The sequence below is a fragment of the Parasteatoda tepidariorum genome, chromosome 4 (assembly GCF_043381705.1).
Source record: "Parasteatoda tepidariorum isolate YZ-2023 chromosome 4, CAS_Ptep_4.0, whole genome shotgun sequence".
In the NCBI taxonomy this organism is placed as follows: Eukaryota; Metazoa; Arthropoda; class Arachnida; order Araneae; family Theridiidae; genus Parasteatoda; species Parasteatoda tepidariorum.
Window position 1 is genome coordinate 91,559,805 of NC_092207.1, and position 23,884 is coordinate 91,583,688.

General features: G+C 28.3%; 2 protein-coding genes across 3 annotated transcripts in view; one reads left to right on the forward strand and one right to left on the reverse strand.

The window, feature by feature from the left end:
- The window catches only part of LOC107454742 (uncharacterized), a 44,117-nt gene extending 35,251 nt beyond the window's left edge, over positions 1–8,866 (reverse strand). Inside the window, exon 1 of the mRNA XM_071180406.1 lies at positions 8,343–8,866. Within this exon, the coding sequence (XP_071036507.1) occupies positions 8,343–8,460 (118 nt within the window). The 5' untranslated portion in view covers positions 8,461–8,866. The remainder of the gene's footprint in view (positions 1–8,342) is intronic.
- Positions 1–23,884, forward strand: part of LOC107454730 (peroxisomal ATPase PEX1) — a 64,622-nt gene that overhangs the window by 6,210 nt on the left and 34,528 nt on the right. Inside the window, exons 1-3 of one of the 2 annotated variants that reach the window (XM_043042017.2) lie at positions 19,891–20,080; positions 20,663–20,772; positions 23,055–23,201. In XM_043042017.2, the coding sequence (XP_042897951.1) occupies positions 20,686–20,772; positions 23,055–23,201 (234 nt within the window). In that variant the 5' untranslated portion in view covers positions 19,891–20,080; positions 20,663–20,685. Of the gene's footprint in view, positions 1–19,890; positions 20,081–20,662; positions 20,773–23,054; positions 23,202–23,884 lie in introns of those variants that run through there. The other variant, XM_071180187.1, reaches the window with a different exon arrangement.

Consider the following 23,884-nt stretch of genomic DNA (forward strand, 5'->3'; position numbering starts at 1 on the left):
TTCGTTTTCAAATCAATAACTCAATTAAAAATTAATTTTAATATTAAAACAGTCTTAACTAAATAAAAACTTAACTAAATAATAATCTTAACTAAATAATAGTCTTAATTAAATAATAATCTGCAGAAAAAATATTTCTAAAAAAAATAAAAAGCGAAATTGTTTTTCACTATTCATTTCTTCAATTTTGCAGATAGTATTCGAATAGTTTTTAATAAAATTAAATACATCATTTAGCCATTAATCTCCTATTTATATAGGTAGTTTCAAAATTATTGCGACTTTTTTTCTGAACAAAAGCAATTGTGTACAAATCTAAGTTTAACTTAGTATATACAATTATCTTTAACATAAAGAATGTTTTTTATTTACATTCCAGATTAAACCTATGATTAAATGTTGCGGGCAAATGTGGGCGTTTAGTTTCGAAACAATTAATTGGGACTGATAATATCTTTCATTTGAGCACTTGAATAAGGTTAATTGTTTTCAGTATTTTTAATAGAGCTGTGCAATCGGTAAATGAATGTTCGACTCCGATTCCGGACTTTAATGAGAATCTGACATTGTACTTACACTCAATTAAAATTTCAACCAAATACCATAATACTATTGTTAAGTAATTGTTAAATTCAATATACATTTCAATTTCTTTATGTACGATTAAAAAAAATGCACTTTATATTTAAAATAATGTTTTGTATTAAGACATAACAGTAAGAGAAATAAATTTTAAAATTACATTTGTACAAAATCCTGAAATTATAAGAAATGAAATATACATATTCGTACATTACACGCTCATATATTAATATATTATGACAAAAAAATTGTTTAGTGAATATATTCATGGATTATTACGAATCATATATTAAGGCATTTGCATATTTTTTGTTAATTTTGAATCTTAGCTGAACAAATTTGGTTTTGATAACTTATTACCCATTTGCAAAATGGGTGTTGTTTTGGGTTTGATGGCGTGTACCCCTTATTTGGACGTCCTCGCACTTTTCAACTGTGTTCAAGAGTAATAGTAAAAAGTGCGCATGCGTCGTCATTGCATGCGTTGCTATGGCGACCGCTGCTGTTTGATAATTTTTCATAATTCTTTTTTTTTTCCACTTTTAATTTTGTTATGCATTAAATGGGTGAGTTTATATTTGAGATATGAGACCAGAGAGATCCTATGAATACTTCTTGAGTTGTGAATAAAAGAGAATTTCATCACTTGAACGATATTTTTTTTTTATTGTTTTAATTACGAATCAGAAATTCTAACCTACAGTTCAAACTGGATCATTTTCAATACTGACTAAGGTGAATATCACAAATAAAGAGGGTCCCAAGCTGATTGACACGGTCACAAAGGTTAGAGTTGTAGTAAGAAAAAAAAAACGATGCCAAGGCCTAAACTTACCGAGGCTGAAGAAAAAATTAGACAACAATCATTTTGGTATCCAGTCATCAGCCAACAATCATCAGGGTAACCAGTGATCGCCTTTCGGCGATCACAATTTTAAGTTTTTTCTTTATTATTATTGTTTTTAAATGCTAGTTACCGAAAAGCGCAATAATAAAAATTAATAGTAACTTCTGATGGTCTGGATTTTTGAACGTTTTTTCATCTTCTTTATTATTACTTTAAATTGATTTATCTTCCTCGATTTTTTTAATAGTTTTAAGATTCCGTTTGTTCCTTTTCAGTACTCTGTAAAAAATATTGAATCAAATTACGGTATAAAGCATCATCCGCCAAATCCATTTTTCTGTCAAATATTGTAACGTAATTTTTAGAGTAATATTTATTTTATTAGAGTGATTCAGTTATTTTAAGCAAATTATTACTCGAAAAATTTCAATATATAAAGTTTTTTTTTTCGTAACGTGTTTCGGTAAAAAATGACTTTACGGTAAAAAGTACCGGCACGCCAAGAACCGGTACTTTTTATCGTATATTGATCCGGAATTTTTTACAATGTAGTTCAATTAAATATGGGCTCAAAAGAGTTCAAATAGGATTAATTAACTTTGCAAATAGTAATTTTTTATATATTTGTCACAATATTCATTAGATTAATAACTTTGTTTACATGATTAAAAATATTTATCTAATTAATTTTCATAAGATCAAAATCCTTTTTTCTCCTCTTTTAATCAGTGCGACATAACATTTATTAAACCGGAATAGGAGTCGAACAAATTTTCGCGATTCCTGCAACACTTTTTTCGACTCCGACTCTGAATCCAACTCCACAGTTATTGATTTTAAAAAGGATTTATAGTTTAAAAATAGTGCTGATTTAAAAAATAGTTAAGTTTCTTTATGCAAATTTAAAAAAAAAATACTTTAGACTCAAGGGGGTTTGATTTAAATTGGTCAAATGATCAAAAAAAAATTTTTAGGAAATTTTTATAATAATAATTGAAAAACAAACAAATAAGAACAAGCTATGTAGTTTTCATCAAGAGCGCTCAAAAAAACTGATGAATAATGTGAAGCACTTGCAAAAACCGAAAAAATTTAATTGTTATAAAAAAATTAGCTTGAAATATTATAAAATCACATACCTCAAAATGATATGCCTAATTGGTATTTTCATACTCTGAAAAAGGATATTTCACTACATATTTCTACATCAATTGACTTTTCAATCAATGGCTCATTTAAAAAAAAAAGTTTTATTCATGGCTAAAAAGAATAGCTTTTGTTATTAATCTTACATCCTAAAGATACGAAATAGTACACCGAATTTAATGTCTCCCTTTGCATTATTTTTTCGATTTCAATTTAATTTTCTTTTAAAAAAAACATTATTTTTTATGAACTCTCGAAGTCAATTGGGTACATTTACGAGTCTAAGTTTTTTTTCTTTTTTTGTAAAAGATAAGTTGTTTTGAAAGCAACTATAAACAAACTGTTTGTCATTTTCCTCATTTACTTCAACACTAGATTTTCCATATGATTACAACTATAAATAATAGATTGCTCTGAATTTCAAGAAGTAAACTGTGAACGGAAGATAATAAAAAATAACAAATAACCTTTTATTTTGGAAATATTAAAAAAGTAATAATTGTTGAGTGTTTATGTTGCAATAAATAGTGCATTTATAGTGAGTGGCATAGATTATGGCATTACGGCGTAGTGGAGAGTTTAATTGTCACGGTAAAAGTTATTAAATGTTCATATGAGTTTGTGCTGTTTATTTTAATTAATTTCCATGCGCCGCACGGAACGCAAGCAACAGTTGTTCAACTTTGTTGAAGTAATTGCAATTTCGAAATAAAAGATTAAAAATGTAAATAGAATAAAAACAAAAAATATTTAAAAAAACTTGTAATAATATCTAAAAACGCTATTAATATTATTTCAGTGATATTATAAACACTGTGTTTTTTGTTTATGGCATAAAAAATAGTGAGTTTAATTGGAACACAGTTGAGTAAATTTCTACTGTTTCTTTTAATTAATTACCATTCACTATTTGAAAATTTAACAGTTCTTAAACTTAGTTAAAATGAATAAAGCAAGATTAAATTAAAATTTTTTAAACTAAGTTTTACAACTGTACTGAAGGGAAGAAAAAAATTAATATTTTTCCCCGAGCTATCACTTAAGAAAGATGGGGGAAAATTCTGAAGTGATAGAAATTTACGTAACTAAAGAGTCGGACGTTTTCCTCCTTTAAAATTATTATTTTCTTTTATAATCCACTTAAAAAACATAGTTTTTAAATTTTAAATTAATTTTTTTATTTTGTTCTTTTTAATTTTGTACCTGTTAGTTTGATTTGGAGATAAATTGGCGATAAATTTCAATTGCTGATAAGATTTGCTTGTACCATTTAAGTAACAGCTATTACTTCCATTGGTATGAGGCAATAAGTTCCAATTGAAATTTGAGCTAACTAGCTAGTCGAAAAATGATCGAAATATTGAGCCACGCTGAATTTTCAATGGAGGTAATACGGAGATGGAATCTACTAGTAGCGGTCTGTAAATGACTGACACTTCTTTTGTCAAACAGCATAGGGTTTTAGTTAAAGTTTAAGCACATAAACTAGTCGAAAAGTGGTTAACATTTTAATAAAGGGTCATTTCAACTTTTCTTTATAATTCTGTCTGTAGCGGCCAGGAAACAATAATAAAAACAACTTTAAATATCATCAGACATCGAGATATATTTCAGTGCTCTGGCTAGTCGGAAAATGGTCGAAATTTCGATAGCAGGATCACTTTCTCATGGACACGAGAGCAAGTTAATATAAACGTCTTAAAGATGGCAAAAATGTATCTAACTTTTATTTCCAGTTCAATATACTATTTGAAATAACGTTGAAAAGTAAATGAAAAGTTATTAAAAAATCTAAATTTATATACGTTCAAAAAGTTTAAGCAAACAGTAAGGAAATATGAATGATTGCTAATTATTATTTATATCTACTGCAAATTTCTTCCATTAAATAACTAAACATTTTCCCATGAAAAACCAAGATATCTTGAACAATTAAAAACACTAAGACCTTGAATGATGTTACCACAAATATTCTGTGTTTTGTTTTGCGGTTTATCTTTAGTTTTTAAGGAACTCTTTATTTGACTCGTTTTAAAAATCTGTCACTTCAATGATAATGAATTGCCCGTCTGTTTATTGAATTGCAAACAACAGTTATTGAAAAAGTTAAAATCTTTTCAATCCTTTCTGGGATCCATCAATTTTTAAGAATGGTGGAAGTTAGTAGAATGGTTACTAGTTTTCAAAATATTGACTCGTTTAAAAAATCTGTTAGTTCAATGCTAATGAGTTGTAATTGCTCATTTGTTCACTAAATTGTAAGCAAAAATAAAAAAAAAATTTAAATCTTTTTAACCCTTTAACACAGAATTTTCATTAAATTGTATTTTCATACTTTTTTATTATTTTGTATTAGTTTAGATCAAATTAAATAATAAATATTATATTAAGCATTTTAATAAAATAAGGTCAAGAAATAAAAACACCGTTATTTTTTTCTGCTTTAAAGGTAAAATCTTCCAAACACGGCTTTCTTTTAAACAATTTTTTCCCCTTCAAATTTACACTAATTTTAAAGTAATTTATCTAATATATATAATTCTCTGACGTGGCTCCCAAATTTTGGCTGCATTTCTTTTCTGCCGGTGGCAGCATTTGTTTTGTTTTGTTTACATTACTATTTCTCTTACACGACGAATCGACCAATAATTGCCGCTAAAAATTTGCCGCATGCCAAATCTAGCTGAGGTGGCTCAACATATAGCGTTTTTGAAAACGGAAACTGAAATAACCAGAGAGCATCATCTGCAGCAATCTCATACTATTAAGCTAGGCAGAAGTGAGTAGTTTTTGTCGATAGATCTCTATTCTAGTATTTTGTCGAAAACGCTTTTTTTCACGTATTTATATATTACGAATTTATTTGACGATTTTTGATTTATATCACGAATTATACTATAGCACATTTCTAATAGGTTTAACGAATTAGATGTCATTTATTTGAATTCAAATTTATTTTAATGACTTAGTATTTACTAAAAAGATGTAATTAAAAAAAAAGTTTTTATATGGATTTGAATGATTGTTTTGAATTCTTAGAATTTTGTGCATTTGCAATGTACCTAAGTTAGTAGCGAGCGAAGCGAGCTTGGTTTGCGAAGCAAATCATATAAGATTGCGTAGCAATTGGGGTTGGTGAGCGTTAGCTAGCAGGGGGCGCAGCCCACTAGTTTCTAAGAAAAACAGTTATTCATCATTGACATTTCTTTAATTCACAAAATCAATTATTCATACTGTTTAAAATACAAATGAGAAACAAAAATATTTTTCCAAACTACTTTTTTTGGTACAAATATTTTAGCAATATATAATTCCGATAATCTAATATTTTTTAGCAACTGTTAGACTGTTTTTCTTAATTAAAAAATATTGAAATATGTTTTAACTTGTAACTGTCGGATGGTTAGAAAAAAATATGTAGAATGACCAACGTCTAAGGGTAAATATGTGGAATCTGCGTCTAAGGGATAATCCTTTCAGTCCTTCATCAATTTTTACAGAAAATTTGTTTTTGAAGGCACTTAAATACGAGTGCATTTTTTTTTATTTCTCTTGCTTTTCAGATTTATAATTCATAATTCTTCTGCTACCTACTATTTAAAACGCAGCGATGCAAGCATAGCTAGCTCTTGTTCCGACACAGTTCTTGTTTTTTTTTGTGACTGATATATTTTATCTACATGATGTCCGAAAAATATGAAAACAATAAAATAGGTCATGAAATATGCATCGGATATTAAATTTAAAAATACACTACTATGCACTATTTTCAAAAGAGGCATTCATTGATACCAAAATCGACTCCCCCAATCTCTCCTAATCTCCCCTAATCTCCCCTAATCTGATTAATCGGGGTCTAATTAAAAATTTCAATTAAGAACCCACACTTTTTATTGCAGATTTGGATTCTCCAGAAAAATGCACCCCAATTTGACATACAAATTTTGACTTTTCGGCTCACAGGGCGGAGTTGCAATCTCAAAAGGAAAGCGAGATTTAAATTGCTTAAAGAATAAATTTTTCTAGAAATACGAGTCAGGTCTAAAAAATGAAAGTGTTTGATATTTTGAAAAGCCTATCCAATGAAACCAAACTCAAACCCTATTTCCAAACTGTGCCCTGCTCCATTAGGGTGCAGAAGGGGTCAGGATTGGTGCTACTGGCATTTATATGAATATTCAATTTTTCTAAATATTAAAATAATTATTTGTATAAGCAGTTAGCTTGTATTTTTTTACATTTTTTGGCCTGTTTGGGCAAAATAATACTCGTAAATTTTTAAATTTTGTATGACTTAAAGATGCTTTAGAAAACTAGTTCTAATTAAACATCTTCATTAGAGTTTCAATACAGACAAAAAGTTTGCTTTTAAATCAATCCATTTTTTCAAAATTTTAGGAATATTTCATTATTTTTTTTCATATATCATTACAAAAACTACTTTATTTTATTTTGAAACATACTACCATACATTTATGCTAATTTGATGCGGAATTATAGTGTAAAACTTTTTTGAGAGAGCCAAAAGATGCATTATTAAAACATATTTATAAGCCATACGATTAAAAATTCTTACAAAAACTGAATGACGAACCTTGTAAACTAAATGTTGAAAATCATTTGAAATAAAATGTGATTTTCATTAAATAACGTTGTGTACTTTTCTATATACTGAAATATAATACTGAAAATATTGAAATATATTAACTAGTAAAAAAACAATAATCTTTGAATAAAATTTTTTTCTCTCGAAAACTACTTACTTTCCTTAGTGAACTGGAGGACAGTTAACCAACAGTTAACCCTAACATGTTTCTAAACCCAAAATTTCGTGTTTTTTTTTTTNTTTTTTTTTTTTTTTTTTTTTTTTTTTTTTTTTTTTTTAAGATTGTGTTTTGATACCTTCTTCCACTATGCTCTTCGGCTCATAAAAGATTAAATTCGAGTAAAAGATTAAAAACTAAAGTTAAATTTCAGATTTAAACCAATAAATACATATATTTAAAAAAAAATTAGTTTCAGGAAGGGGATTGCAGTTACACTTTCTTAATTTTTCATTTAACAGCAAAAGCTGAACCAAAATTTTAGTCAAGAAGAGCCTTGAATAACGTAGTCATACAAAAATTGCTAATTCTTTTCAAAATTTAAAGTGCTTGATTAAAACCCGCGTAGTTCAAAAGATAAAAATTAATGCAATTATAGTGATTTATATCATTGTCAAAAATTAATTGAGCAGATTTTATCCCGTCGCCTCTGAAAGAGGTACCTACTTTTCGAATTAAGAATCTCTAACAATAAATAATTTTAAATAAATAATCCCAAGAAAGTGAATCGGTAAGATATTATTTGATTAAAAACGTCATTCACGTTAAAAATATACAATTTGGAAATTACAGTTAGCAAGTTTTAAAGCGCTCAAAAAACAGGCGCCTATTTTCAAGACTTACCAGACATGAATGAAAAGAAACAAAAGGTATTTGAAATATAAAACATAAAGTTACCAACGAAAAATGGAAAAATAAAAATGAGAAACAAAACTGGAAAAGTGGGCGCTTGTATTTGAGAGCTTCAAACATGCCAACAGTTATTTTAAATATGTATATTTTTGAAGCAAATGAAGTAATAAATAATTTTGCATTTAAAAAAAAAAACAAATCATGTACTAATAATTGAAAAAAATTAGTATTATACAGATATAAATATTGATATAGATAACAAAACAATCTCACATCCCAAAGGATAAGATAAAAACTTATCAATATCTTACTTCCTATAGAACATGTGATCAGCAAAACAAGTATTCCTATTTTTATTAGAAACGACATTCCGATATGTTCGCCGACAATATCTACCGCTCGATTTGAAAGGTTCTCTCTTCTACTCATCCTGCTGGCATTTGTCTTCTTGTGATCGGGTGAAACTAATTTAAAAATTTAGTCACACTAGCTGCACGTAACTAGAAATTGCTCCAAACTACGCCACAAGCCCGTTAATGGAAAAACCATCTATCTCAATACACAACTTCCTCTCCTTTTCCATTCGCGCTAATGAAGCTATTTTTTTTTTTTTTTTTTTTTTTTTTTTTTTTTTTTTTTTTTGAGTTTGGCGACGTCCGGGTTGCTAAACTTAAGAATTAAAGCCAACAAGAATTGGACGAAGGTCAAGATGAAATATTTTTTTACACATTTGACCCTTCTTTATCCACTTTCTCTCTTTTATTTTATCTTAGCCATTTTACTTCAAATGCAAATAAGTGTAATGGGGGAGTTGCCAAACTTTTGTTAACGAAACAACGCAAACTCTGAGAATCCTTGAAGAAATTTATAAACTGCAGTTTTAAACGACGACGGAATTTTAATATCGCGATACATAATCAGCAAAAAGTGATATAATATTTATTTATGTAACTAATTTACATTATTTTTATCAATGTTTTTTTTTACGCCAATGAAATTTATTTATAATAACAATAATATCTAATGACAATTATTGTTATAGTATTCGATGTTTATCGTTGGCGATAAAAATCCTGATAATATCATAATTGATAATTGTTGTATTCTACATTTATGAGTATCGATAATTATCGTGATATTAATAACTTATTTGATAATTGTTATATTCTGTATTTATCGGTATCAATAATTATCGAGATATTACCATATTTCATAATTCTTGTATTCTATATTTATCGATATCGATAATTATCGTGTATTAGATATTTATTGTACATTGCGATATATCGTGAAATTACTAGAAATAAATATCATTATTGCGATAGTTATAATAATATCAGTATTTTACGGGGTATAGATGTATCGCCCAACTCAACTGTTCTGCAAGTAACGGGGAGCATATAAAACGATACAGTGCTATCGGTTATCGATCAGCATTATCAGTTTTTAGACTGATTTTTTTTTTTTAAATTTTCATCCTAAGATTGGTGTATGGTTTTAGTAACAATTTTTTAATAATATGAATTGAGCTGCGGTGCTGGTGGCTCAGGAGATAGAGCGTTCCTCTCCCAAAGAGGTGAACAGGGTTCGAATCCCAGCCATGTCTGGTTCATAAGAATTCCGCACCCGACTCGCCACCGACCACAGTGCAGTAATATCCGCATAACGACCACAGTGCAAAATATCCTCAGTGATAGACGGATCATGAGTTAGAGTACCCTTACCGCCAGACTAACCGTGGGAAGTTTTCGTAGTTTTCCTCTCCATGTAACGCAAATGCGGGTTAGTTCCATCAAAAAATCCCCCATGAAAGCAAATTTCTTCCAATACTTGATCCTGTAGCTCCCTTGCTTTCTGGATTAGGTTCAAAATCACAAGGCTGCGGAGTTGAACATTGGTAGTGGTAAACTCAAAATTTGGTCTGCCGTTCGACGGTGGTTATAAAATAAAAAAAAATCATATGCGTTAACTTTTGAGATCACTAGATACTTGTTAATTGGAGGTTTCTATCAAAATAATTATTTTTCAAAATATTTAAAATTTTTTTAATGAATATATTCTTTGTAAAGAAATTTATATTTTTAGAACAATTTATGCAAATAAATAAATTTTTCTCTCATTTTTGTGTTAAAAAACACATTACGATTCAAAGCATATCTCTCGCTTTTTAAGAGTACAATTATTTATTTATTGCTTTTTTTTCTCTTTTTTTGCAATTTCTAGTTTAATGTATACGTTTTAAATATAATAGTATTGGTTAAAAAGATTTTATACCCGTATTAATCCATATACTTGAGTACGTATTTTATAGATTTAAGAAAATATGATATGTAAAAATTTAAAAACAACTCACTATGTATTTTTTTTACAACGAATCATCTAAACTACAACATATATTTTAATAAGTTTTTCTTCCTTCAGATTTTTCAAAAGAAGTTTTAACAAGTGCAAATTCTGTCAAAAAAAAAAAAAAAAAAAAATGTGATGAGCTGGTTCTAACTCTTTTTCACTAGAATTATTTTTATGAAAAAAAATCTATCTTTAAAAATATGTTTTGTTTTAGACAAAAATAACATGAATTTTTAATGCTTTTTTGTTTGAAATTACACTTTATTATTGTTTTTCTATTTCATTATGATTAATTAATTTAATTTTCAATAAATAAAAGATCTCTAATTTTTACAGGAAAGGTTTTCTCAATATCTCTCTCGTAAACAAATAAACTACTCGCCAAGTATGAAGTCCTGGAAGAATGCCATCCCAAATTTGTGTAATAGCCAAAGGCGTAAAGCAGTGGCTGAATTCCGCCTAGCTACCGAACATGACTGTCTAAGAAACCATCTTTATAGACTCAAAATTGTTCCTCCACCAATAAGCACTCTGTGAGCTGAAATCACAGTTATTCATTGGAATGAAGTAGGCAATATTGACTTCACTTCAATTTGTAATGAATTGAGGACAAAAGAAATTTATTTAACCGTAATACACACATCTGTAACAGCATGCGATCACGAAATCGGAAGTTATGTTGCTGATAATAGAAAGGTAAATACTATTGAGAAACTCTTCAAATGTTGGGCGCGTTCTGTTTCAGAAAGATTCACCAATGTTCTGGGTCGTTTTTTTTCAAGTTTTTCAGCCTTTTCCTTAAGGAAATTTGGCTTTTTATTTGCTGCTAAAAATTGGCATCCTATTCTGCTAATGATTCTGATAGAACTAAATGAAAACTTGATAAATAAAAGCCTGAAAATATCTATCCGCTAGAGGGCGTACTCGAGCGTTGCGATCGCGAATGTTGACTTCACTTGAATATGCAATGAATTGAAGACAAAAAAACATATATAGATATATTTACCGTAGTACACAAACAGTATGTGATCACGAAATTGGAAATTATAGGTTACAAGTTTGTTGATTATAGAAAAGTAAAAATTGTTGAGTAATTGTTTAACTGTTGGGCATGTTCTGTTTCAGAAAGATTTACCATTGTTCTGGATCGTTTTGTTTTTTTCAAGTTCTTCTACCTTTTCCTCAGGGAAATTTTGCTTGTTATTTGCTGCTAAAAAAATGGCGCCCTACTCTGCCAATGTTTCTGATAGAAGTAGGTAAGCACTTTATTTACGTCGCCTTAGAGCTGCACAATGGGCTATTGGCGACTGCCTGGGAAACATACCTGAAGTTGATCCGAAGCTATGATTCAGATAGAAGTAAATGAAAACTTATTAAATGAAAGCCCTAAAATATACTACCCTCTGGATGGCGTATTCAAGTGCTGCGATCGCGTAGTTTTATGCTGATGACAACCAAAACAATATAGAAATGAATGGGGAAATGTCGATACTACCACGTAATTATCCGACCAAAAAATAATGCACAGAAAACAGTGGAAAACTGCGACGCAATCGTTAGATTTTTATATATAGTAGTGAGATATGCTATTCGCGAACGCAACGACCTATAGGGGCGTTGTTATTTGAGACGTATTCCTGCTAGCAGAACAACTGGATTATCAATTGCACTGGAGATTTTATCAGTGTAGTATGGTAATGTTCATTTTTTACTGTGGCTTATGAAATTTAAAAAAGAAAAATTTATGATATTCTTTCGCATGCAAGTGAAAACAAAATGGAATATATTTTTTTAGAGAAGGAACATCCAAAACACATTGGAAAATATTTGTAAAAAAGTCTTGTTATTAGAGTCAGAGTCAAAACCTAGTGCCTGAGAAATCATTCTACTAAATTTAATGATCTAGTGTGAAAAATCTATTTAAGTTTCATACTTTTCTGTATCATATTACTTCAAATATTAAAATTATGCAAAAAGTATACAGGAGCACATAATGTTATATAATTTAATTTTGCAAAAAAAGTTTGTTGACAACAATTTTTATCAAAAAATTTGAAGTTTCAATAAAAAAATCATTATTTATAAACTAAAAAACGTAAAATAAAGAATGCTTACCATAAAAAAAATGATTTTGAAAATTCCTCACATTGAAATAAAAAACTTTCATATATTATCTTTTTTTTTAAATCCTAAAGTTCTTAATCAGACGTAGAAAACCATTCTGTAGAGAACTATCACCAAATTGGAAAAAAAAATTATTTGCAAGTAAATTTTTTATTATAAAAATCATAACACTTACTTGCTTTATAAATCCGGAGATTTCCAAAGAAATATTCTTCGTTTGAAAATTTTATTCTCAAATAATATATACAAAGATAATCCCTTCATTACTTTTAGATGACTTACCACACAACCAAATTTCATAATTGTAAGATCTCGATATGAATTTCAATATGTAACTTAAAAAACAGAATAGCTAAATTCTAGTTAAAATTGTGGGGAGAGTTGTTAACCTTCATCTATGAAGAGGTACCCCGTCATAGAATAGAGTTAACATGTCTTATATACTAGTGAATTGGAATTGTATTTTTATAATGGTAGACACACTACAGTACTCCCCGACCAGAATCATATCTGTGATGGAATTCGATGAACGGATACCACTAGTTGATTCATTGTTGTTTTGTGAAAAGCCCAGAGAGCTGTATTAAGATCACCGTACTTTTAAATGCTGATTGTGAGAGCTGTATTAAGTTCGCTGTCGTGGTCGCTCCTGTGTTGCCATTTTCAGTTGAGTAAATGAGTAAATAAGTTGCTCTATGTGTGTGATCGAGACTGAGTAGAAACAGCGCGAGGAGGTGAATAATTTCGCAGTCACAAGTTGCAAGTCAACTGTACAATGTGGATCATCAATTGAAGTAGGCAAGTTCGGATCGAAGTGGGCGTTACTGTCCAGTTAGGCGTGTTCGCATCACGTCCGGGTCACCAATGTAGGAAGAGTTGTTAACGACAATGTCAACTTTCATCTATGAAGAGGTACCCCGTCATAGAATCGAGTCTAGATGTTTTATATACTAGTAAATTGGAATTGTATTTTTGTTGCGGTAGACACACTACAAAATTATTTATTCAAAATTACGAAATACTTAGCAAGAAAACGATAAAAAAATTATTGATATTCAATACAAATTGCACTATTTCAAGTAATTCGGATGATTCCTTATTGTTGTTTTTCGATTTATATAAATTTAGAAATATTTACTATGAATATTAGATTTGAGAAATATTAAATTTAGAAATATTTATTATTATTATTGTTCTATAACTTTTACAGTTCTGCACTTTCTGAACTCAGATTTATTCATTGGAATGAAGTAAGCGATGTTGACTTCACTTTAATTTGTAATGAATTGAATAAAAAAAATATTTTACCGTAATACACGCATCGATAACAGTATGCGATCACGAAAACGGAAGTTACCAGTTGGAAGTTTGTTGATAATAGAAAGGTAAAAATTACTGAGAAATTGTTCTTCAAATGTTAGGTGCGTTCTGTTTCAGAAGGATTCATCAATGTTCTGAGTCGTTTTTTTTTCTTCAAGTTCTTCTGCCTTTTCCTTAGGGAAATTTTGCTTCTTATTTGCTGCTAAAAAAAGGCATCCTACTCTGCCAATTATTCTGATAGAACTAAATGAAAATTTAATAAATAATAGCCTGAAAATATACTACCCGCTAGAGGGCTTATTCAAACGTTGCGATCGCGAATTGCTCAAAAAAGCAAGCTTCGTCACCAATAATTGAATGAGAGTATGCGCCACCTTAGCTCCGTTAATGTTTAAAATTTTTACAGACATTTTAGAAAAGATAAAAAATGAATTCGAATTATTACTTCATAACCAAGCTTCTATTTCTATAAAAATACAAAATTGTTTTAGATACTTTATGTATAACTAACTATTCAACACTACTTAAACTAGTCTTAACAAAGTGAATAATTATAGATGAATATAACTGTTGCCCATTTAGATAGAGAAATATCCGCGTTTTTGTTGCCACTTAAAATAAATAAATACATAGATTAAACACTTCTAGTTTTATTTTTTCGAACTAACATATATTTCTCGATATATCTCTATTTTAAATAATTTTTTACTCCACATTTTTTTGCGATTATAGCGACATCTATAAACTAAAGTGTAACAATCTATAAATTAATTTGGGTACTTTTACGAAAATTCAAATCTGCAATAAAAAAATGAGATTTTCTATGCTAAAGAGTTCGAAATTGTCCCCTCTTCTAACCTTCTGATAGTGAGGGTAGAGAGGGAGCTAATATTGGTATCATTATTAACAATATTGGTCATATTGGTATCATTATAAATGCATCTTTTGAAAAAAAATTTCATATTTATATCTATTTTTGATCTGATGCTCACTTATTTTTTGAGGTATTTCATAATTTTTGGTCACTGTGAATATGAGTTTTTTACTGATGTGAAAATGCATTATTATTATTTTACGAACTAGTACGCATTATTAAAAAAATGATTAGTGAAAAATTCTAGTCCCCTAATATTAAATTAGACTGCTTAATACTTCACTTAATATTATTTTACGAACTAGTACGCATTATTAGAAAATGATTAGTAAAAAATTCTATTCTCCTAATATTAAATTAGGAGAATTGATTTAATTTCTTCCTTTCATATTGATACCATAACAAAGACTATATGTTCTAAGAGAAGACGTAGTTAGTCTATACCTTGTTGTTAGTATCTCTTCGTACAGTGTGGGGAAAAAATGAACACCCTGAATAACTTTGCTTTATAATGATTTGATTTTTTCTTAATCAATCTTCATAGTTCGGGGACCTGACCATAAATGTATTAATTAATGCAAACGATATTTTAAGCTACAGAATCTGACATAAGAAAAACGTTCTTTCCTTAAATAAATATGATTTTTATTCGACGGATTTCAATTTCTGACCCTCAAATATGATGGAAAAATATCTGGAAAATATAATGCCAATAGCCTAGACTGGACAGCGACAGAAAGTTATAAATTTTAAGCAACATTTTTAATCTTTCGCTATGTCTCAAGAACTTTCAAAGCCAATTAAAATATATTTTCAAACAATTATAAAATTCATACATGCGAAAATATTTCCATTCAAAAAATAATTTTTAATAATTATTTGAAATATTTTATTATTTTGCTTAATAATAGCTGAAATTTTTTTGCATTGTAAGATACACATATTTTTATATAATTTTAAAACTTGTAATTTAGAATGATGAAATACAAAATTTAAACGAAATTAGAATAGTTCTAGGCAAATCAAATTTCAAATGTACAAATTTTTAAAAATTCTGTAATTCAGAATCTATTCGAGCGATTTTGCTCAAATTTCGTATCTTATCATTTAATATTCATGGTTTGAAATGATGTATTGATTTGTACACCTTACAATTTAAAGTTTTTTTTTACTCTTATTTAATTAAAAAAATAAATGATTATTGGAATAATTTTTTTTACAGAGTACAAAAATTTAATGATTGTATGCCAAAATTTTCCTATTAGGTGAAAAAAAATCTTCAATTATATCGAAAGCTTCAAAAAGTGAAAATAACATTAAAAAGTTCCATCGCTTTCGTACCTAAAATATGGGGATCATATTTTCCAGGTGGAGACTGCACCTCTCCCAGCGACTATCCTNTTAATGCCCGAAAATCCCCACAAGGTCTCCAAGATCCATCTGATTTTTTAACTAAATGTAGAGGACTACTCCAACAACTATTAGAAGGGCTGCAAATCCCTTTCTGGACCAAAACAGAAAATTCAGCTTTAGCTGCTTCTAGCTTGTCAGCAGATAATCGTCTAGCCTTAGCTGCCACAGGAGGTCCTTTAGTCTCAATAACATGAGTGTTATCGTGAGTTTGAGTTTGGTTTGGCGTATATTCAATATCATCAAATACGGTATTGTATTTTTTGATGACGCTATCAAGTTCAAAAGAAGATTTTAAAGTAGTTATACTAGGTAAACTGTCAGTTTTTATTTTACCTCTAGTGGAAACTGATGTTAATCTGTCAATCAAACATTTTCGCTTTAAATCGACAAGTATATCGTAATTTGACAAAAAATCTGCTCCCAAAATAGGTCTGGAAACATCAGCTACTGTAAAAGTCCATTTAAAAAGACGACGTAAACCTATGTCAACAGTTAAAGAACGTTTTCCATAAACAGGAATTTTGGATCCATTAGCAGCTACTAAATTTAAAATTGACTCTTGTTTTTTACGTTCTGCAACAGATGGTGGTAGGACGGATATATCTGCACCTGTATCTACAAGAAATTTAAGACCTAATGTCTTCTCAGAGATGATTAAGCGGCATTTATTTTCTTTGCCATAAACGCCTGCCACCAGCGACGTCTGGCATCCTAGTTTTCCGGCTTAAAACTACAAGGAGGAATGCATTTTCTTGCCCTGTCTCTAAATCGAAAGTGATACCAACACATCCGTGTTTTGCTGTTAAAGCGATCCCGACTTTTGTATTCATCCCTGTTTTGGCTACGACTACGAAATCTCAATGCTTTATCTAGTTTTTTACTCAGTTCATTAATTTGAGTTTGCATGGTAATTATAGTGTCAGATAAACGAACAATTTTGTTTTCAGACTGCAGTGTCGATCTTACCGTAGCAGAGTGAATTTCATTTGAATTTGACACATCGGCAATTTTATCAGCCATCATTGCTAGTTTATTTAATTCGTCAGACGAAGACACAAAATTTAGTGGTTGCCAGTGGTGATATATTATATATATATTATTTCATATACTTACATACTTACTATAAAAATTTATTTTACTGTAACATTTTAGTCTTTAAATCTTATTCCTATAAATAATTTTTCAGGCGATTAAATGATAATTTTTTTTTTATTAAACTTGTCTTGTAAATCTTTTGTTCTATACTATAATTTTTTTTGTTTCTCTTGATTATTGTAGTTTGCTAAACTTGCTAAGTTTTCATAATTCGAATTGTAATGTGTTGCCTATTTGAGATCGAGAAAAATTCTCAATGAGTAAATCTAGACACGCATTTCTGTTCAATGCGTTAAAATTTTTTTTTTTTTTTTAAATATATGGTTTACTTTCAAAAGCTATTTTGTAGAAGTTATAGCTCTGTATCTACGTAACAAATAAAACAAAATAATTATATATAATAACTGTCGTAATTTCCTTATATGACTAGACATTATTGTGATTATAGTTTTATTTTATTTTATTTATGTAATCTTTTTCTGAATAAATTGGAACATTGTTTCTTTTCAACTTTAAGTACGTTAAGTTTCTATGTTAGATAGTGTGGGTCATTTGAGTTTTATCACCAAAAACTCTTTTAGTTTAATTAAAGATTATTTATTACTTTACCTTATTTTAAATTTCCGTGGTACCAAATCACTCAATCTTATCCTGAAAGGACAACTGAGCCTGTTGGGTAATTGTGTTTCAATACGCATTCTACTAATCTTTTAATGATCACCTTGCTCATAATTTTATTAGTTTCCTTTAACCAGCTATTTTCATCCTTCATTTATCTCTATTTCGTATTTGTTTGAAATTTAACCAATATTCTACTTATGGCTGACAATATTCAAATACCCATTACAAAACAACTCATTGTCAGTGATATTTTACGATTATGTAATCCTGACAAAACGAAGTTTTCATATTTCTTCAATGTATTCCTTAGCCTAAACACCATCACACCATCTGACGATTATTTTTTGATCTAATAATAATAATAAAATTAATAATGATAATAATTAGCTAATAAGACAAATTAAATAGTAAGAAAAATTCAACTAACAATTAGTAAGACAATGCACACTTTTTTTCTTTTTTAAAGTAAATAAATTTACTGAATAAAGTATAGATAAGTGAAAAAGCAAAGAGTTTTTTTTTTGCGATCATCGTTGCTGAAGAAAAAGGAATCATCTATCCCCCTATTGAAATTTGGTGCACAAAGTAATTCCTCAGACAGCCTGTTAGCAGTTGTTTCGAACGCAATTGCAGAAATTTCAGTTAGCAGAAAAAGTATGAGCTTTGGTACAGTTTTATTTACTAAAATGTATCATAGGGGGTGAAACATATTTTAAAGAAAGTCTTTATTTGAAATAAAAGTTAAATTTTTTAAATAAATTTTAAAAATGCTATGCAAGTGTAAAATTAAATTTAAAAAGTGATTTTTGTGTGAAGTTTTTTTTTTTTTACCTATGTTTATATGTGAAAATTTTATTGTCTGCACGTTAAAATAAACCAATATTTTAAAGTAATTGTTTGAAAAAGTTTTATCTGAAGTTATGTACCTTTGAGGTATCTATTGGAAAAATATTCAACTTGGTATCAATTTCCTTCTCTTTAGTTATTTAGGTGCTTTAATTATTGTTTTATACCATTTTTACTTTTATCTATTTTTTACAAATTCAAATTTTGTTTTAAGTTTGGATAAGCCTAAATTTTTCAATATTAGTTTTCAGTTATTTGCATTTGGGTCACATGCAAGTTTTGGTTTCTGAAGATGGTGTTGCAAATTCGCGATCGCAACGAACTATAGGGGGCGTTGTTGTATGAGACTAATACCTGCGATTTCTATATGAAAAGTCATTCAGTTACTCTAGAGACGTCGTTAATGTAGCACGTAGCATTGCAACGTTCCTTCTTTNATGACGAAAGCAATGTTGACTTCACTTTAATTCGTAATGAATTGAAGACAGAAGAAATGCATTTTACCTTAATACACACATCTGTAACAGTATCCGAAATCGGAAGTCATCAGTTGCAAGTTTGTTGATAATAGAAATTAAAAATTATCGAGGAATTTTTCTTCAAATGTTTGGCGTGTTCTGTTCCTGAAAGATTTACTAATATTCTGGAGGATTTTTTTCAAGTTCTTCGGCCTTTTCCTTAGGGAAATTTTGTTTCTTATTTGCTGCTAAAAAATGGCGTCTTATTCAGTCAATGATTTTGATGGAACTAAATGAAAAAGTGATAAATTAATGTCTGACGTTTACAGGCTCCCGCTAGACGGCGTACTCGAGCGTTGCAATCGCGAATTGGTTCAGAAAATTCTGCTATCTTCATAAAGTTTTCAAGTTCCTTCTTCATAAATTTTTACTTAAATATCTTTTCAAACATATAAATACTTTTCATCAAGTTTTCTTGAATTATGTCAGTATACTTATATTATAAAATAAGTTAAACTAAAAGTGTATACTTAAATGAATTACGATACGAATTAATAGAGGAATAACTGAGGATCTGATTGGTGTAATATATTTACCTTTGGAAAACTCACCAATCAAATACTCATTTACATCTCCAAATTTGTATGCAGTAAAAATGACGCTTTTACTATACCATTTGTGTACTTTCTATTGTATTTAATTTAGGTGAAAGCGTAAATATTTTCTTCCAAGATTTAATAATTTAACTAAACTTGCCTTTTATCTTGTGTTGTTTTCATTTTCTTATTTACATTCTTATTAAATTTTTCTAAATCACTAAATTGTAATGAGATATGAAATTGATTTATTAAATACTTAATCCAATGTTCATAAGCTAGTGTTAACATTTATTTTTGCTTAAACGTCAATTTTATGTGTTAGAGTTTTTTTGTTAGTATTTTTGATGAAAGTAAGTATTGTGATACGATCTCATTGAGTAATGAAAAGTTAATTATTAGAAAATAAGTTCTATTTATTTTTATACAATTGTTCTTTTTTAATTTGTGATTTACTAATTACGTTTTTGCATTTAAAAGTTTTCTGTTTTGTTTTGTTTTCAGTTTAGTTTAGAATATCAAAATATTTTACCACAGACATAAATACTTCAATTGTATGATTAAATATATTTGAAAAGCTCTTTTGTGTCTGTTAAAGCATTTTTACGACAAGCACAAACTTATCATAATCATGATATAAAAATGTTGATATGGTTGAAAAGTGTTCATTAAAAACTGTCTTGAAAGTAGGCTTTTGTGTAGCATTAATGCCTAAATATGTTGTATTACTTTTAGTTACATAATTACTTAATTATGTTAGGCTATTGTTATTTATATTAATGCCTAAAAATGAATTGTTTTGACCAACCTTTTAAATGTATTTAGTAAAATGTTATGATCTCTTACATTTTATTGGTTATGCTCCTTTGTGCTAAAGTAAAAGATGTGAAAATTTGTATATTGATTTTGTGCATTGCATATTTTTATTCTTTCAGAAAAGTTGAACCGATGTAAGAAAATGAATTTTTCAGCTACTGTCAAATTCTCATCTAAAAAAGGATGCTTTGTCTATATTCCTGAGGATTGGTTAACTAATTGTAAATATGTAAGTGTAGAGCATTTAAATTTTCTATAATCTTAAATATATGTGAAGCATTTTACGATAGTTTAAGTTTAACAAAGTTATTATAATTCTTTTGGAAATAACATGTTAATATTTGTTTAAAATACTATGTAAAATTTAATCGTGCTTAGGCCACCGATGCAAAATTTGCTGAAAATACCATGGTTTGCATTTCTTTCTTTCTGAACCAGTTTTAAGCCAGAAAAAACTAGTCTTTTTATGTTAGAAAATCTACAAAGGAAAATTTGTAAAAGTCGAGACTAATGCTTAGAGAGTTAAAAAATGGGAAATTTGTATTAGATTTTTATCTTATAATATTTTAAATTCCAATTAAATGTATTTCCCTCTCATATTAAAATTCATGAACTAACGAATTTATTATGAAAGTCAATTCAGACTTTTTCCCCATTGAATTTTACACTAGACTCATTGGCACAATAGCCCTTGTAAGCACATAATAATAAAATCGTTTAAAAAAATTAAATAATTGTCTTGATACATATCATCAGTAATATTTTTTTTATGGTAAATTCTATCCAAATTAAATTCTAATTGCAACTTGGTTAATAGTGTAGGCGTCTGCATATTTCCTTTGTTTTTTTTTTAATGTCAGCACTGATGATGCTTGTTTTTTATATATTTTAATATTGCAGCCTATCACTATTTGTGAACAGATGAACAATTAGTATTTTATATTTAAAAATTTTCATTTTAATAATATATTTTTATCAGTCAAGCTTGCTTTAATATCAACTAGCTGAATATCACTTCTTTGTGCCAATTAAAACCGAAATCTAGCAATTTATCACAATTAAGCAATTTTCTAATATACTTATCCCTTTCTTGGCGGGAATGGAGCACAAAACCCGATTTCCACTGTACATATTATTTTTTTAATTAATAATAACCAGGGGTCAGTCTAGGTTTTTTTGAAAGGTACCTATTTTGTGAAAATTTAGGCATAATTTGTGAAATTTCAAAATTATGTTAAAAAATCAACACAAAAAAATGGTAAAATAAGAAAATATTTAAATATTTTACGAAAATATGTATGTATGGTTGAGATACAGAATTCGGGGTCCCTTTCTTTTGGATATTATTTACGGTCAGTTTTACTGAAATCCCATTTCTGGTTGCCATGATATTCTTCGTTGCTTTTGCTTTTACCTACAGGTTACCTCAACTTTTGTTTACAGTTATGTGATTGGTTCTTGTTTTATTTTTGTATGCATTGGTTTATTTTTAAGTCCCCATACATAATAGAGGGCCCCCAATTAAAAATTATTGGCAAGTCATAATTATATTTCTTGAAAATATTTACAGTACTATTTAATTCTGGAAAGCCATAAAAGATATAAAATCTATATCCTAATCTTGGAACGGCTTAAAAAATTCTGCTTTAGCATTCAAAGGGGAAATTTACTCACTTGGGAAAATATCAGAACGATAATGTTCCACTGATTGAAAGAGAAGAAGCCAGTTGCTTTAACGATGCTGAGATAACAAACTGAAATAGACATACATGTTGACTATGTGAATTAAAAAATAGCTATGTTGATGCAAAAACTGGAAGTTCTTTCAGTTAGTGGTTTAATATTCAATTAAACTTAAAAGTTAAATATTCACTATGATTATACTACACAAATGTAGCGAAATGGACATATTATACCAAGTTGGTAACAACAAAATATAAGTGACTGGAATATTTATGCCATTTACTAATTTTCATAACATTAATACTCATTCAAATTGCATGAAAATAAACTATTAAAAACTATTCTATTAACAAAATGCAAATGAATATTATAAAATTTTTTTTTTAGCTTTTTTAAGAGTCAAATAAGTTTTTTTTTTATTATTTATTTTTTAAAAAAATATTTTGACAAAATTTTCTACTAATAGTATCAAGTGTTCCCTTGCAATTTATCAAAAAACTTTATTTTGGAAAATTTAAAAAAAAAAAAATGAAAGGAAGAAACAGGACTGGAGTTAACATTTGTATGAAAAGGTAGCTATGAAAATTGAGACTCATTTGCATGTTTATTAAAGTTGAATCAATATTCATGCTTCAAAATAATGCTAAAAACTAAATTTTATACCCAGACCTATATTATTTAACAAATCACTCAAATATTTATACCTTTATTTTATTTTATTATTATTGGCATTTGAAAAAAAAACATTGTAAACTTATTTTTAATTTAATTCCAATATAAATTTGAAATTTTCTGTTATTTTAATATTGTTTGTGTTATTATCTTTAGGATATAAAAGCCTTCAAGCTTCTTTATGGTGAAAATAAAGAAGCATATATTTCTTGCTTGCCTACTAAGCTAATGATAGATCCAAATCCATATATTTTAATTAATGCTAAATTTGCTGAAAAATTAGAGCTTAAAGAGAAGGAAAAGGTATATTTTTTTCTGTTTCTTTTTTCTCTTATGAAATTTTGTGTATTTTAATAACTGTGACATTTTGTGTAAAGTTTATATGTTGTAATATCATATTAAAATGTCTTATTTATTTCAGATTTTATAACCGTTTTTTTTTTCATTTTTTCATATTTTTTAATTTAATTACATTTGATCCAGAAATGATGGGAAATGGATAGGCAATAATATTTTCTGAAAATTTTCTGTTTATTTCCAAAAGTAATTTGCAAGGTTGGAATAGCTACTCAAACTACTCCGAAACAAAGCTTTTGCACCAAATGCTATTTTTTCCAAATTTGCTCAAAAACTTTAATAATACTCATAGAACAGAAAGCATGACTTTGGCCCAATTTAGTGTCACAATTGTGTGAAAAAATCAGGTTTGTTGCTCCAAAACAGCTAAAAATTTCATTTTTCATCAAAATTTTGATTAACATGTTTAGTTAGGTGTTTTTTCTCCCCATCGATTAGAGCATGTCAAAATGTTATTACTAAAATAATAAAATTCATTTGTTCAGTAATTGCGCTTAAGCGTTGTAATACACAAAAAATCATTGGGAGAACATGAACAATAAGCTATGACGCATCTCTTAGGACACGTAATTCTCCAACTCTGAAAAAAAAAATAGTGTGCTAATAGATTATGTAAGTGGAATTATATT